Below are 16,636 nucleotides of genomic sequence, written 5' to 3' on the forward strand. Positions count from 1 at the left end.
TATTTCAAAGATTAAGTATGAATAAAATTAAACTTATAATGTGTTTGGTAAATAATACTGTATAAATTTATTTTGTGAATATAATCTCTAGACCAATTTATCCCATATGGGATATGGATAAAATAATTCCAAGTTAATTGGATGGGATAAAGCTTGGGATATCCCATGTTTAATCTTGAGATATTTTATCTTATTCCGCATTTTAAATGATTCCTTAATATTGAATAATTACATAAAATAATAATAGTTAAATTTAAAGTTCTAAAATTAATTTAATAAAATACATCCTCAATAAAAGTTTTCTTAGAATTATATTAAATCAATACGGACCAAATAAAATGAAATCGAAGCTAAGTAATTGATATGTTAACTTTAGAAAGCATCAATCGTTAGAGCAGTTGGATTTGTCAGTCTCAAATGATTTATTTTTATACTCATCCGTCACAAATTAATTTTAATTTTTTATTTTACTTATAATAAAATATTTTGGACCACTGATTTTTCAAAAATAATAATTAAATTTTATATCTAATCAAATGCACTCATATAAATTAGGACAAATAAAGTACTACTTTCTCTATTTCATATTAATTGAATTTTTGAGGGATTTTTCATTATTCAAAATAATTGAATTGTTCAAAGTTCAAGATGGATGTTTGAAACTTTTTTCATATTTGTCTTTTCATTTATTAAAATTTTATATTTTCTAGAAGATAAATCACACTAATTGAAAAGTTATATTTGTGATTTTGCAAAGGACAATAGTGAAAAGTATGATTCAAATTATGTCCTTAAATATTTTTCTTAATATGTATGCATTGCCTCACAATTTAATTAATATAGAATAGTGGGAGTAATAAATTCACCTGTCTCTCTATATTGAAATGAAGTCCACATTTACTACGTACAATTGACATAAAGTCCACATTTACTACGTACACACACACTTACACACCCCTCCTTTTAGCTTGTGTTGCCATAAATATATGATACCACTAGGAGTTGAAGAATTGAAAGTACGTATCTGAACATTAATTAGTTTTGTAAGCTATATTTGTATGAAACCATAAGATTCATATTTATCCATATAAATTGTGATGTAGTAATAAAATTGTTTCATTATTAATTAAAGATTTTGAATTCGAGCGAATGAAAAAAAAACTTCTTAAAAGTGATGAGTCCGCCTTGTAATCGATTGAAATCTGTTAAGTCCCACATTGTTGGTACCTGGTATAGGGTTGAGTTAGGTCCAAGATTATTTTTTTTACATTGATACCTCAAGATCCATGTCTTTACAAAATCACCTCCTTTACAACTACTTCCTCCAACATTAATGTAACAGATAATGTGTCATCGTCGGCTGAGGAATTGTTTGTACCCACAAATTCCTAATTTTGCTCTAGAAACGTCGGTGAAAGTAGTAGGTCCGTGGAATATAATGGCAAAAGATTCTAGAATACACGACTTGGTTTAGGATTAGTAGCGGCTCAATAGTGTTTAAAGAAAAAGACATGTGCTTAGGCCGTCGAATTTGAGACAAGTTACATGTTGTTAGTCGGCCTTTATGTGACGACAGTATCTTTACTATTGTATAACCATTAACCACCAACCAACCGAGGAAGTATCTTGCAAGAAACAGTAAACTAACAACATCAAAAATGAATACAATACAAGGAAGAGAACTAGGAAGAACTCGTGTGGAGGGCCACCAAAGAGGAATAAAAACCATCTTTGATATTGATAAGAGTATCGTGTTTCCCTTTCTCCACGATAACTCCATTTTTAAACACAGCAATTACATCTGCTCCTTTGATGGTGGATAATCTATGTGCTACCACCACAGTTGTACGATTTACCACCACCCGGTCAAGTGTATCTTGAACTATTCTCTCTGATTCTGCGTCCAATGCGCTTGTTGCCTCATCTAATAGTAAGATTTTTGGATTTTTCAATATGGCCCTCGCTATAGCCACTCGTTGCTTTTGCCCACCTGACAGCTGAGTTCCTCGCTCTCCCACTATCGTATCATAACCCTATAATATTCGAATTTATATAAGCTCAACTATCACTTCCATTGACAATATATATGGAGAATTATAATATTCAAACCAACCTGTTGCAGACTACTGATGAACTTGTGGGCATTTGCTAATTCAGCTGCTGCTAAAACTTCTGCTTCAATTGCATTTCCTTCCTTTCCATAGGAAATATTGGCTCGGATTGTATCGTTGAACAACACTGGCTCTTGGCTTACAAGCCCCATTTGCTGCCTTAGCCATTTTACCTGGAACTTCTGAATCTCTATTCCGTCCAACGAAATCTGGCCTGAATCGGGATCATAAAACCTTTGCAGCAAAGATATTACAGTAGACTTTCCACATCCGCTCTCCCCAACTAAAGCAACCGTCTGAAATTTCAACTCATAACAAATTTAACCAATGAATTAACAAACTCTATGTGCCTTAAAAATGATACCTAAGATGGAATCAAACTGTAAATTCACCTGTCCACTGCGGATGGTCAAGCAAAGGTCTCTTAAAATTTGAACATCTGGTCTCGTTGGATACTTAAAGCTTACGTGCTTCAGCTCAATATCTCCCTTCACAGTGTCCGATGTCTTACCAGAATCATCACTTGGATCTACTTTTGATTTTCTGTCAAGAATAGCAAATATGGAAGCAGCGGCAGCCTTGGCCTTGCTTGAATCTGGAGCTAATGAGCTTGACTGGGAAATTCCTATAGCTGCCGTAGTCAGAGCAAAGAAAACCTGCCAGGTTGCAAATACTCCAAAATTAGCCTCATAACAGACATTAACTAAAATCCTGAAAGAGAGAAAAAAAATGTAACCAGGGGTATTGTGCATACACGGAAAACATCTGCAGAGGTGATTTTGCCAGCCTGAACAAGAAGAGCTCCAGCATAAAAACTGGTTGCATATACACAAAACAGCAAAGCATATGATACACCAAACCCTATCCCGCTAATCAAACCTTGCTTTATTCCTGCCTTCAATGGGCCTTCACACTTTCTTCTGTATGTTTCCATCACCTTCTCTTCTGCACAAAATGATGCAACAGTTCTTATACTTCCAACAGCATCGTTCGCAACTTGACTTGCTTCCTCATACATCATCTGTAAAAGGAAATTATCAAGTTTAAGACTCGATTATCCAGCAACTTCGTTCACTGTAAGCTGTATAATAAGGATTCGAACAAACCTTTGCATCTGCACTGAATCCTGTCATGAACTTGATTTGGACATATCCATTTAAGCCAATTAGAGGTATCATAGCAAGGACGATAAGTGCCAACTGCCAACTCGCTTCAAAAGCAACAGCTAAACCTACAATTGCTGTTGCACTATCTTGGACCATTTGAGCAAGTGCATCTCCTACTAAACCACGGACTGCGGCTGCATCAGCAGAAAGCCTAGCACCAATCATTCCAGTGGAGTTCTCAGATTCATCAAACCATCCTACCTCCATGTGGACCAACTTCTCAAAGCACATTGATCTAATTCTTCTTATCAACCTACAACCAGCTATACCGAAAAGGTATGACCTTGCAGGAAATGCAATTAAAGTTATAGCTGCAAGAAGAATAAACATGAGAGCCCAAAACCTTGAGTCCTTCCTTAGTTCCTGTGGTGGCTCATAAAATGTTTTGATCACGTTCGCAAATAAGGTGCCAAAAATTGGAGGAATAGCACCATTAATAATTGCAGCCACAGTTCCAATAATGATCACGGGTAACTCGGGCTTGTTGAGATAGGCTAAGCGACGAATAGGGACCTTTAAAGGCTTTCCTGATACTTCCTGGATACCTGTTTCTGTGTCTTCATTTGCTGTTTCAGATACACTAAGTCCAGTAGTTAAACCAAATGAGATGGAGAGTGAACGGTGGCTACTATTTCCTATGCCAGATAAACTCCGACTGACAGATCGTAATAATGACATTCTTTTACTTGACTGCCTACCAGATCCCATAGATTTATCTAATCTGTCCCTCTCATCTAAGCCTGATTTTTCTGTTTCTTTGTTCACTTCTTGTAAGCGTATAAGCTGAGAGTATGCTCCCTCGGGATCCTTGAGTAGTTCGCAATGTGTGCCTGAACAGTCCACAGCAATGACATTAAACAGCATGTTTGTGTCGTCTTTCTTTTAAGAAACTTATTAAAACGGAAAAGAAACTCACAGTTGAAAGTCATTTAAAGCTCAGCTAGGTTAGAAATTCAGAAAACAAGCATTAGTTTCATAAGAGTCTCTAGTGATTGAAACAACACAGACAAATAATAATAATGACAAAGTTCTTGGTTCTTGTTTGAATGTGTCTGAACTCAGACGTGATGAATTTGTCATTCAATATGCTAACCAGACTACTATAACATTCTGGAATAGTATATATTGTTGAACAGAATAATAGTGAAGTCAATATTGATGATTATCTAAGTCTATATGGTTCAATACCTTTTTCAACAACTTTTCCCCGATGAACGACTGCAATCATATCAGCATTCCTTACTGTGCTCAATCGATGTGCAACTATGATGGTTGTTCTGTTGATCATAATTCTATCCAAAGCTCCTTGTACAACTCTCTCAGATTCTGCATCTAATGCGCTTGTTGCTTCATCTAACAGTAATATCCGTGGATCTTTTAAAATTGCTCTTGCAATGGCAATTCTTTGCTTTTGCCCACCAGAAAGTTGAGTTCCATGTTGTCCAACCATGGTGTCTAGACCCTGAGAAAAGAAGTTTTCGAGTAAATGGTAAATCAGGAGCCAACTCATTTGATTACAAAGAAAGCTGAAAGAAGCAGCAGAGACTTGAAAGATGACCAGACTAAGTTCCAAATAAAACCTGTGGGAGTTTATCTATGAACTTTGCGGCATTTGCTAACTCAACTGCAGCTTTTATCTCTTCAGTAGTAGCATCGTACTTGCCATACACAATATTTTCCTTAATGCTTGCTGTGAAAAGTACGGGTTCTTGGCTCACAAGACCAATCTTTCCCCTGATCCACTTAAGCTGGAAGTCCTTGAGATTAATTCCATCAATCAGAACTTGACCAGATTGAGGATCATAAAATCTTTCTATCAGACTTATGACTGTTGACTTCCCACTTCCACTTGGTCCAACCAAAGCTGCAGTTGTGCCACTTGGTACAAAGAGTGAAAATCCACCGAATATTTGCTCATCAGGTCTGGCTGGGTAACTGAAGTACACATCATTCAATTCAATATTGCCACGGATGTCGTTCAATATTTTTCCATTGGTATCATAAGCATCTATCTCCGGCTTTCTCTTTATGGTTTCAAACATCTTGAAAGCTGCTGCTTTACCTGCAGCGAATGCAGACATACAAGGAGATGCCTGTCCCAGGGACCTGAAATAGAAATATTTAATCATGACGCATGAATTAAATCTTAGAAAATACTGTCATCTTCAATTTAGTTGATGGATTGTTGTATGTAGCTTTTGAGGAGTTTAGCAGTAATACTCACATGGAAGCAGTTAACACAGCAACAATTACATTTATAACTTGACCACCAGTATATCCTTTTTCCAAGATGAGCCTTGCACCATACCATATAGCCAAAGCGTAGCTGCAGTACATAATAGCAAAAAGTGAGCCAAGACCTAATCCACTAGCCAGCCCTTCCTTTGCACCTGAACGGTAAGCTTTAATTAGGGACTCGTTATAGTCGGTCATAGCTTGCTTCTCCCCTGTAAATGATGCAACCTGAGGAGGAAACAAGATATATATCATACTTGTGAGAATTAAGAAAGTGAAACAAAGATTGCTTTACTTATGACATACTATTCTAATGGAGCCAATTGTCTGTTCAACCACCGCTGCAGCCTTTGCATAAGTATCTTGTCCACGGGACGCCATCCTAGATAGGATGAGGGACATCACTCCACCAGATATGACAAGTAAAGGAATGATGGATAACATAACAAGCGTGAGAATCCAGCCTTTGGTAAATGCAACGACAAAACCCCCAAGGAATGTTGATATCAGCTGTACAAATTTCCCTACCTGTCACAGTTAAAAAGAGCACTTAAAAGATCTTTTATGCAGACAGCAAATTATATAGTCATTGCTTTTCAGCACGAGTATATATATACCTTCTCTCCCATTGCATCTTGAATAAGAACAGTGTCACCAGACATCCTCCCAACCACCTCTCCCGTATTTGTTTCCTTATCATAGAAAGCAATATCTTGTTGCAAAATAGTTTTCAAATAGAGACTCCTTATTCGAGAAGCCTGTCTTTCACCGGAGATCATCCAACAAGCAACCTCTAAACAACATTCATATTAATTTAAACTTCAATAATAATTCAAAACAGCCTATGCTTAAGTAAAGGCAGAATGATCATAACTTACGAAGAAATGCAGCCATCCCACATCCCAAAGCTAAGTAGACAAATTTCAGTGAGACCTAAAAGATTTCATTTTTCAGTTTATCAAATAAGGAGTTGGAAAATGTTCATGATTTAAAATGTAAAAAGTCTATTACCCTGGCAACTATGCGAAGCACATCTTTGCTACTTGGGTTTTCTCCAAAGGAATCTGTCAATTCTCCAAAAAGAACAGTCATAATGGGAATGGACAATCCATTGCCAATAGCTGCAATAGTTCCAATGATCATCAAAACTATATCAGTGGAATCAGCGAAGGAGAATAGCTTGTAAAAAGGAACTGTCTCCATTTGTTTGGTCTTGTTTGAATCCTGCTGGCCTCTATTTTCATTCGAATCGTTCCCTTCATCATCCATAGTTGTGTGTGCCTTTAAAACACTGATTTCGTTTGTCACAAACACCAATTTAGACCAGGCTAGCTAATACTTACTTAGACCTGAAAAACAATAGAATTTTACTAAAAGCATAATACAAGGGAATTGAAGAAAGTATGAACAAACCATCATAGTTGTGTTATTCAAAAAAATAATAGATCAAAGAAAGAATGTGGGGTGGGAGAAATGAGAGAAAAAAAATACTAACAAGGAACAATTATTCATGATATGTACGCACGTAGTACTCCCTCTGTCCACTTTTTAGTTCCGTTTCAAAAAAAATGTCATTTTACTATAATTAGAAACAATTCAGCTATAAAATTTTATTTTTAGCTTTAATGAAATGATTTATCTAAGGATTATTCTAGACGATAAGTTTCAAAAGTCTTTTTTTTTTTTCTTAAATATTGTGTCTAGTTGAATAATGCCACATAAAATAAAATGAAACGGAGGGAGTAATAGATTTGAAGGTTCAGACAACGTCGAGGGCAGAGAGAGAAAGAAATTCTCCTATAACCAATGAAATTGTTCAATCATCACTGCTTTCACCAAATTGCCCTTGGTAATAAATAATTTTAAAAAATTCATTTTTCAAAAAAAAATATTATTTTAATAGAAAATCAGACTGGCTTAGAAAATATTAATCAGATTGTTCTCTCTTAGAAAATTACTTAGCATTTACAATAAAATATTTGAAGTTGACCGCGCAAAACAAAAAATAATTATATAAAGTTAGTTGTATGCAAATATGAACTTCACATGGCCAACCAAGTTTGTGAATTTTGAAGATTTCTCCTTGAATATAACAAATACATAGGTTATTTGTCTTCTTTTTTAGTTTCTTAATTTTTCTTTAGAATAAACTGCAGAATTATTTTATCTTGTGTTTGGTTGGAGGTATTAGGCAATCCTGGCGGGATAACTTGTTCCCAATCAAATGGCCTATTTTATCTTGTGTTTGGTTGGAGGTATTAGGCAATCCTGATGGGATAACTTATTTCCAATCAAACGGCCCCGTTTTTCTTGCAGTGAAATATGATACTAATGTTGAACTAGGCATAAAACATGTAACGCGCACATGCTGCAAAACCAGTAAACAGAATGAGGAGACTGGCAGAGGCCAGGGAATTTAACACAACACATCATGACATTAACTTGCTTCTCTCATTTGTAAATGGATAATGCAAGACTTTACAAGACTTGGCAAGAAATAGAAAAATAACAAAATTAAAAATAAATACAAGTATTAATTACTAATTAAGAGACCAAGCAGTAGTAGAACTAGGAAGCACTGGTGTGGAGGGCAACCAAAGAGGAATAAAAACCATCTTTGATATTGATAAGAGTATCGTGTTTCCCTTTCTCCACAATAACTCCATTTTTTACCACAGCAATTACATCTGCTCCTTTGATGGTGGATAATCTATGTGCAACCACCACAGTTGTACGATTTACCACCACCCGGTCAAGTGCATCTTGAACTATTCTCTCTGATTCTGCATCCAATGCACTCGTTGCCTCATCTAATAGTAAGATTTTTGGATTTTTCAATATGGCCCTCGCTATAGCCACTCGTTGCTTTTGCCCACCTGACAGCTGAGTTCCTCGCTCTCCCACTGTCGTATCATAACCCTATAAATTTCAAATATATAAGCTCACCTATCACTTCCACTGACAATATATATGGAGAATTATAACATTCAAACTAACCTGTTGCAGACCACTGATGAACTTGTGGGCGTTTGCTAATTCGGCTGCTGCTAAAACTTCAGCTTCAGTTGCATTTCCTTCCTTTCCATATGCAATATTGGCTCGGATTGTGTCGTTGAACAACACTGGCTCTTGGCTTACAAGCCCCATTTGCTGCCTAAACCATTTTACCTGGAACTTCTGAATCTCTATTCCATCCAACAAAATCTGGCCTGAATCAGGATCATAAAACCTTTGCAGCAAAGATATTACGGTTGACTTTCCACATCCGCTCTCCCCAACCAAAGCAACCGTCTGAATTTCAATGCATTAACAAAGTTAACCAATGAATTTTAATTAACCAGTAAGGCAAACTCTATATGCCTTACTTTGTCCTGGAAAAACGATATCTAAGATGGAATCAAACATGAATAAATTCACCTTCCCACTGTGAATGGTCAAACAAAGGTCTCTTAAAATTTGAATATCTGGCCTTGTTGGATACTTAAAGCTTACGTGCTTCAGCTCAATATCTCCCTTCACAGTGTCCAGTGTCATACCAGAATCATCACTTGGATCTATTTTTGATTTCCTGTCTAGAATAGCAAATACGGAAGCAGCAGCACTCTTGGCCTTGCTTGAATCTGGAGCCAATGAGCTTGACTGGGAAATTCCTATAGCTGCCATCGTCAGAGCAAAGAAAACCTGCCAGGTTGCAAATAATCCAAATTAGCCTCATAACAGACATTAACTAAAATCCTGAAAAAAATGAAAAAATGTAACAGGGGGTATTGTGCCACATACACGGAAAACGTCTGAAAAAGTGATTTTGCCATCCTGAACAAGATGAGCTCCCGCATAAAAACTGGTTGCATATACACAAAACAGCAAAGCAAATGATACACCAAACCCAATCCCACTAATCAAACCTTGCTTGATTCCTGCCTTCAATGGGCCTTCACACTTTCTTCTGTATATTTCCATCACCTTCTCTTCTGCACAAAATGAAGCAACAGTTCTTATACCTCCAACAGCATCATTCGCAACTTGACTTGCTTCCTCGTACATCACCTGTGCAAAGTACGATTAATCAGTAACATTATCACCGAAAGAATTGGCAATGGTAAAAGATACTCCCTCCGTTATTAATTTATGCGGCACCATTTGACTAGGTGCAAAGTTTAAGAAAGAAACGAATTCTTTTAAAATTTGTGGTCTAAAACAAAATTTCAACATTTGTGTGCAATTTAAAATTAAGTTGTTTCTAATTATAGAAAGGAGATATTCTTTTTGGGATAGACTAAAAAGGGAAGTGTGTCACAGAAATTGGGACAGAGGGTGTAATAACAAATTAACCATCCGAAGATTAAAAAGATTTATAGCTTGGCTAATTTTGTGATTTAACTGATGTTTGAGAAAAACTTTCAAGTTTAATACTCAATAATCCATATTCTTTAATGTTACCAGCAACAATAAGTCAATAAGTTGTATAATAAGGATTTGGACAAACCTTTGCATTTGCACTGAACCCTGTCATGAACTTGATTTGGACATATCCATTTAATCCAATTAGAGGTATCATAGCAAGAACGATAAGCGCCAACTGCCAACTCGCTTCAAAAGCAATAGCTAAGCCTACAATTGCTGTTGCACTATCTTGGACCATTTGAGCAAGTGCATCTCCTACTAAACCACGCACTGTGGCTGCATCAGCAGAAAGCCTAGCACCAATGATTCCAGTGGAGTGCTCAGATTCATCAAACCATCCTACCTCCATGTGGACCACCTTCTCAAAGCACATTGATCTAATTCTTCTTATCAACTTACAACCAGCTATACTGAAAAGATATGTCCTTGCAGGAAATGCAATTAAAGTTACACCTCCAAGAAGAACAAACATAAGAGCCCAAAACCTTGAGTCCTTCCTTAGTTCATGCGGTGGCTCATAAAATGTTTTGATCACGCTAGAGAATAAGATTCCGAAAATTGGAAGTATAGCACCATTAATTATTGCAGCCACAGTTCCAATGATAAGCACAGGTATTTCAGGCTTGTTAAGATAGGCTAGGCGACGGATGGGGACCTTTAACGGCTTTTCAGCTACTTCCTGGATACCCGTTTCTGTGTCTGTGTTAGCTGTTTCAGGTACACTAAGTCCAGTAGGTAAACCAAATGAGATGGATAGTGAACGGCGGCTGCTATTTCCTACGCCAGATGAACTCCGGCTGATGGATCGTAATAGTGACATTCTTTGACTTGACTGTCTATCAGATCCCATAGACTTATCTAATCTTTCCCTCTCATCTAAGCCTGATTTTTCTGTTTCTTTGTTCACTTCTTGTAAGCGAATAAGCTGAGAATACGCTCCCTCAGGATCCTTGAGTAGTTCGCAATGTGTGCCTGAACAGTCCAGAGCAATGACGTTAAAGAGAATACCTTTTAAGAAATTTATTAAGACGGAAAAGAAACTCGTAGTTGAAGTGTCCTTTAAAGCTCTGCTAGGAAAGACTCAAAGATTCAGAAAACAAGCATTAGGTTCATAAGAGTCTCCAGTGATTGAAACAACACACAAATAATACTAATGACAAAGTTCTTCGTTCTTGTTTGGATGAGTCTGAACTCAGACGTGATGAATTTTGTCATTTAATATGCTAACCAGAATACTATAACATTGTTTATTAGTATATGTTGTTGAACAAAATAATAGTGAAGTCAATATTGATGATCATCCGGGGTTCAGAGAATAGCATATCTAACTAAGTCTATATGGTTCAATACCTGTTTCAACAACTTTTCCCCGATGAATGACTGCAATCATATCAGCATTCCTTACTGTGCTCAATCGATGTGCAACTATGATGGTTGTTCTGTTGATCATAATTCTATCCAATGCTTCTTGTACAACTCTCTCAGATTCTGCATCTAATGCACTTGTTGCTTCATCTAATAGTAATATCCGTGGATCTTTTAAAATTGCTCTTGCAATGGCAATTCTTTGCTTTTGCCCACCAGAAAGTTGAGTTCCATGTTCTCCAACCATGGTGTCTAGACCCTGAACAAAGAAGTTTTCGTGTAAATGGTAAATCAGGAGTCATCTCAATTGATTACAAAGAAAGCTGAAAGAAGAAGCAGAGACTTTTGAAAGATGACCAGACTAAGTTGAAAATATAACCTGTGGGAGTTTATCTATGAACTTTGCGGCATTTGCTAACTCAGTTGCAGCTTTGATCTCTTCAGCAGTAGCATCGTGCTTGCCATACAAAATATTTTCCTTAATGCTTGTTGTGAAAAGTACGGGTTCTTGGCTCACAAGACCAATCTTTCCCCTGATCCACTTAAGCTGGAAGTCCTTGAGATTAATTCCATCAATCAGAACTTGACCAGATTGAGGATCATAAAATCTTTCTATCAGACTTATGACTGTTGACTTCCCACTTCCACTTTGCCCAACCAAAGCTGCAGTTGTGCCACTTGGTACAAATAGTGAAAATCCACCGAATATTTGCTCATCAGGTCTGGCTGGGTAACTGAAGCACACACCATTCAATTCAATATCACCACGGATGTCGTTCAATATTTTTCCATTGGTATCATAAGCATCAATCTCCGGCTTTCTCTTTATGGTTTCAAACATCTTGAAAGCTGCTGCTTGACCTGCAGCAAATGCAGACATACAGGGAGCTGCCTGCCCCAGGGACCTGACATAGAAATATTTAATCATAACACATGAATAAAAGCTTAGAAACTCCTCTCATCTTCAATTTATTTGATGGATTGTTGTTTGTAGCATTTAAGGAATTTAGCAGCACAAAAAATACTCACATGGAAGAAGTTAACACAGCAATAATTACATTGATAACTTGACCACCAGTATATCCTTTTTCCAAGATGAGCTTTGAACCATACCAAATAGCCAAAGCGTAGCTGCAGTATATAATAGCAAAAAGTGAGCCCAGACCTAATCCAGTTGCCAGCCCTTCATTAGCACCTGAATGGTAAGCTTTAATTAGGGACTCGTTATAGTTGGCCACAGCTTGCTTCTCCCCTGTAAATGATGCAACCTGAGGAGGAAACAAGATACATATCATACTAGTACTGGTATGATTTACTGAAAAGAAAGTGAAACAAAGATTGCTTTACTCCCAAACAAATTTCATCAGAGCATGAGAATGAGCATGGTGTCCCAATAATTCAAACTTATTTCATACCGTTCTAATGGATCCAATTGTCTGTTCAACCACCGTTGCAGCCTTGGCGTAAGCATCTTGTCCACTGGACGCCATCCTAGATAGAACGTGGGACATCGCTGCACCAGATATGACAAGTGGAGGAATGGCGGATAACATGACAAGTGTGAGAAGCCAGCCTTTGGTAAATGCAATGACAAATCCCCCAATGAACGTTGATATCAGCTGTACAAATTTCCCTACCTGCCACAGTGAAGGAAATAACATCAAGTATAGAAAGAGCAATCATATCCTCACAAAGGATCATTTATGCAGAAAGCGAATTATTATGTAGTGGCTTCAAAGAAAAGGGCTTAGTAGAGTTGCTTTTCAGCAAGAGTACCTTCTCGCCCATTGCGTCTTGTATAAGAACAGTGTCACCAGACATCCGCCCAACCACCTCTCCCGTATTTGTTTCCTTATCATAGAAAGCAATATCTTGTTGCAAAATAGTTTTTAGATAGAGACTCCTTATTCGAGAAGCCTGTCTTTCACCGGAGATCATCCAACAAGCGACCTCTGAACAACACTCATTTTATTTTTAACTTCAATAATATTTCAGAAATAGCCTGTGCTTAGTAAAGGTAGAATGATAACTTACGAAGAAATGCAGCAGCCCCACATCCCAAAGCTAAGTAGACAAATTTTAGCGAGACCTGCAAGAAAATTAGACAGATAACATAAGGAGCTATACTAAGAAATAGGAGTGATAATATTTGGAAAATGTACATGAAAGCATACCCTGGAGACTACGCGAAGCACATCTTTGTTATTTTGGTTTTGTCCGAAGGAGTCTGTCAATTCTCCAAAAAGAATTGTCATAATGGGCAGGGACAATCCGTTGCCAATAGCTGCAATAGTTCCAGTGATCATCAAAACTAGATCAGTGGAATCAGCAAAGGAGAAGAGCTTGTAAAAGGGAACTGTATTAGTGTTCTCTGCTTGTTTGGTCTTGTCTGAATCCTGCTGGCTTGTATTGTTTTGCCCTCCTGATGATGAGGAGGCTTCATTGAGTCCTGAATTTCCATTCAAACTGTTCCCTTCAGCCATAGCTGTTCCGATGTTAAAAGAGTAAATTCGTTTGTCACAACACCAATTTAGACCTCCGGCGGCAGGCTAATACTCAGACCTGAAGATCAGTAGCATTTTACTAAAAGCATATTAGAAATACACAAGGGAAGAAAGCAACAAACAAGTATTACTGATGAAATTGAGAAGGCTATATATAAATCGAAACTGCGAGCAAGCCCCTCATTCTGATCCCACTAACCACTAATTAGTTTCTGACTTATTCAGCTTGATGAAAAAGCAATGACAACAACAAGCCCTATGTTCCCACAAGTGAGGTCAGACGGAGTGCATGCAGACCATAAGGTAGTTGTTTCTAAAAGACAAGAAAAAGTGAAAAACAGGCAATAGTATTGAATAGAAACAACAACAGATAATAAGATACAGTAATAAAAATCTAAAAATAAGGAAAAGAAACCAATAATACTAAAAGTCTAAAACTCTGGGAAAAGAAACAAAAAACGCTTGACTACTAACTAAACCTTCCTCCCTAATTCTCGATCTCAATTGTTCTTAGGCCTACCTCTACCCTTCCATGAGGGCCCCTCCTCAACCTACAAGGACCAACCTCTCACACCTCCTAACCGTGGCATCTCTGCACATCTCTTCACATGTCCAAATCGTCACAAACTCACTTACCTCGCATCTTATATTCCATGGGAGTCCCTCCTTACCAAATTCCGAATATCTCCATTCCTAATTATCTATCATGATATGTCTACGCATCTACCTCAGCATTTTCATCCCTGTCTCTCCCAAAGAAAATAAAAACAGGCTAAGAACAGATCTCTGGTGCAACCCACCATGATTCGGAAATATTCAGAGTCACCTCCCACAGTCCTGACCCAGATCTTACCACCATTATACATGTCCTTAATCACCCTAAGAAAGGCTATAGGAAGAACTTCAGCCTCTAAACATCAAAAAACATCCCTTGGAACTTTATCATATACTTTTTTATACGTCTATAAACACCATATATGTAACGCCCTCTTCCTCTACCAACCTCCTCATAAAGGTGAATAGCTTCTATAGTCGACCGGCCTGGCATGAAATCCCAACTAAGTTGGTTCTCGGGTAATGAACAAACCAACTCCTCCACTCCCTCCTCCCGGGTCTACACTGAGGCTGAAGGGGGCGGGAGAAATGAAGAAAAAAAAATACTGCTCCCTCCATTTTGAAGAAAATGACTGACTTTCTTTTTTACTCCTGTTCAAAAAGAATGTTACATCTAGCATAACTTTAATTTAAAATCATACAACTGAATTTTATTTTTATTTTCTTAAACATCATCTCCAATCAAGGTGGTGAATAAAGAGAGAAGGGAAGAAAATTAAAAACCAGAGAGGAAGAAGTAGAGAAAAAGGAGGTACATGTAATATAATTACCTGATCTGAGTTTCTTCTCCGTCAGACTGACTTAACAGTAGTTGAGGTTATGAGTTACCTATTTGTCAAAAGTGGGTTGTTGTGTTGTTATTGTTATGGGCTCCTGCTTTTTGGGACAGTGCACTGTGTAAGGCTTGAATTTGCTTGTGGGAAATGATTACTTGCTCTCTAATCTACTGGGACTCTACAGGGGAATGGGGATTTGCAAGCGCGCGCTCTCTCTCTCTGCTGCCGCCCAAGTACTCCTACAGGCTGCCGTCCAACTCCCCTTTCAAATAAGGATTTTATTACACAGAAACAAAATTATTGCATCACACATTCAGTAGTAGCTAATATTATATACTAGTATTTAACTTGGATGCAAAACGATTTTTTTAAAAAAAAGTCTTTTCTTGGAACACAAGGTGTTAAGACTTTTATTATATGAATGAACATGCGTGCGTAGGTGCTTAGCTAAGCATTTTGCTTGGAGTGGAGATAAAGCGAATGAATACACAGTTAAGCTATGAGTTTGACGAAGAAAAGTGTTTGCTCTTTTTATATTGCTGCCAGGAAATTGCCAGTGACAGCTCAGCGGCAATAAAGTCCAGATTTGAATCCGTGATCATATACACCCACCAAATACTTCATCCAACTAAAAAGTGTTGAATATTTATACCATATTCTTTGTTTTTTCATTAAAATTTGCATTAAACAATTTTTCGTCAAAAGCACTTTTAATTTTTGGTCAAATACGTAGTAATTTTAGATGTTCATCTATGAAAAAATGACAATATACCAATTCATATACATTGCCATCGTTCATCTCAATGGACAATCACCGTTATCAATCATTATTGTATATCGCCAATTATTATTACATCCATTATCATCATTAATTAACAATCAATACCATCTATCATAATTATCAATCGTCATCATCAATCACTATTGTCAGTTATTATCATCACCGACTACTATTCATAATATCGCTATTAGTCAATATATACCATTCCAAATGAGCACCCACAATGCAAGCATTATTGGCAACACTAGAATTTTTATGCCCAGTAATACCTTCAGGCCTTTAACAATGAAAAATAAAAAAGATACAAGGAGGGTGGATGACCTCCGAATCCTATAGGGTTAATTAGTTCAACTTTCATGCCTAATTAGTTGAAGGAATTAAAAATAATTCTCGATCTCTTGCATATGTAACCAAATTGACTAAAATAATTCGTTACTGACGATTTCTATTTTAATTAACTATAATAATAATAATAATAATAATAATAATAATAATAATAATAAGGCTTAAGTCATATGTGGATTCTTAAAATTATCTCCATATTTCACTTAGACATCTTAACTTATTTTATACCTATTAAACACTTTAATTTTAATAAATTTATACTTATTTGACACAAAATTACAATTAATAAAAAGACAAATATGCGTGCATTTCAAACAAACATACATTGAAAAAA

At 36.9% G+C, this 16,636-nt stretch overlaps 2 protein-coding genes across 4 annotated transcripts; both read right to left on the bottom strand.

Annotated features, from left to right (window-relative positions):
• Nucleotides 1-1,415: 1,415 nt before the first annotated feature.
• Nucleotides 1,416-6,965, bottom strand: LOC129901499 (ABC transporter B family member 21-like). The gene is made up of 12 exons (XM_055976698.1): nucleotides 6,524-6,965; nucleotides 6,391-6,445; nucleotides 6,130-6,305; nucleotides 5,819-6,040; nucleotides 5,502-5,740; nucleotides 4,858-5,383; nucleotides 4,466-4,739; nucleotides 3,218-4,107; nucleotides 2,866-3,132; nucleotides 2,504-2,767; nucleotides 2,114-2,407; nucleotides 1,416-2,033 (listed from the first exon to the last, which is right to left on the bottom strand). Exons 1-12 carry the CDS (start codon nucleotides 6,779-6,781, stop codon nucleotides 1,683-1,685), a joined length of 3,816 nt encoding a protein of 1,271 aa, XP_055832673.1. The 5' UTR covers nucleotides 6,782-6,965; the 3' UTR covers nucleotides 1,416-1,682.
• A 962-nt stretch (nucleotides 6,966-7,927) lies between these two features.
• On the bottom strand, nucleotides 7,928-15,604 carry LOC129898629 (ABC transporter B family member 21-like). 3 transcript variants are annotated; one of them, XM_055973249.1, is made up of 13 exons: nucleotides 15,171-15,604; nucleotides 13,456-13,843; nucleotides 13,316-13,370; nucleotides 13,058-13,233; nucleotides 12,697-12,918; nucleotides 12,311-12,549; nucleotides 11,661-12,186; nucleotides 11,267-11,540; nucleotides 9,999-10,888; nucleotides 9,293-9,559; nucleotides 8,930-9,193; nucleotides 8,510-8,803; nucleotides 7,928-8,431 (listed from the first exon to the last, which is right to left on the bottom strand). In XM_055973249.1, exons 2-13 carry the CDS (start codon nucleotides 13,762-13,764, stop codon nucleotides 8,081-8,083), a joined length of 3,867 nt encoding a protein of 1,288 aa, XP_055829224.1. In that variant the 5' UTR covers nucleotides 13,765-13,843; nucleotides 15,171-15,604; the 3' UTR covers nucleotides 7,928-8,080. The 3 variants fall into 3 exon arrangements, with proteins under 3 accessions (XP_055829224.1, XP_055829226.1, XP_055829225.1); XM_055973251.1 differs by having other exon boundaries at nucleotides 13,456-13,864; XM_055973250.1 differs by lacking the exon at nucleotides 15,171-15,604 and adding an exon at nucleotides 13,985-14,007.
• Between the last annotated feature and the right edge of the window lie 1,032 nt (nucleotides 15,605-16,636).

The sequence above is a fragment of the Solanum dulcamara genome, chromosome 8, assembly GCF_947179165.1.
Source record: "Solanum dulcamara chromosome 8, daSolDulc1.2, whole genome shotgun sequence".
In the NCBI taxonomy this organism is placed as follows: Eukaryota; Viridiplantae; Streptophyta; class Magnoliopsida; order Solanales; family Solanaceae; genus Solanum; species Solanum dulcamara.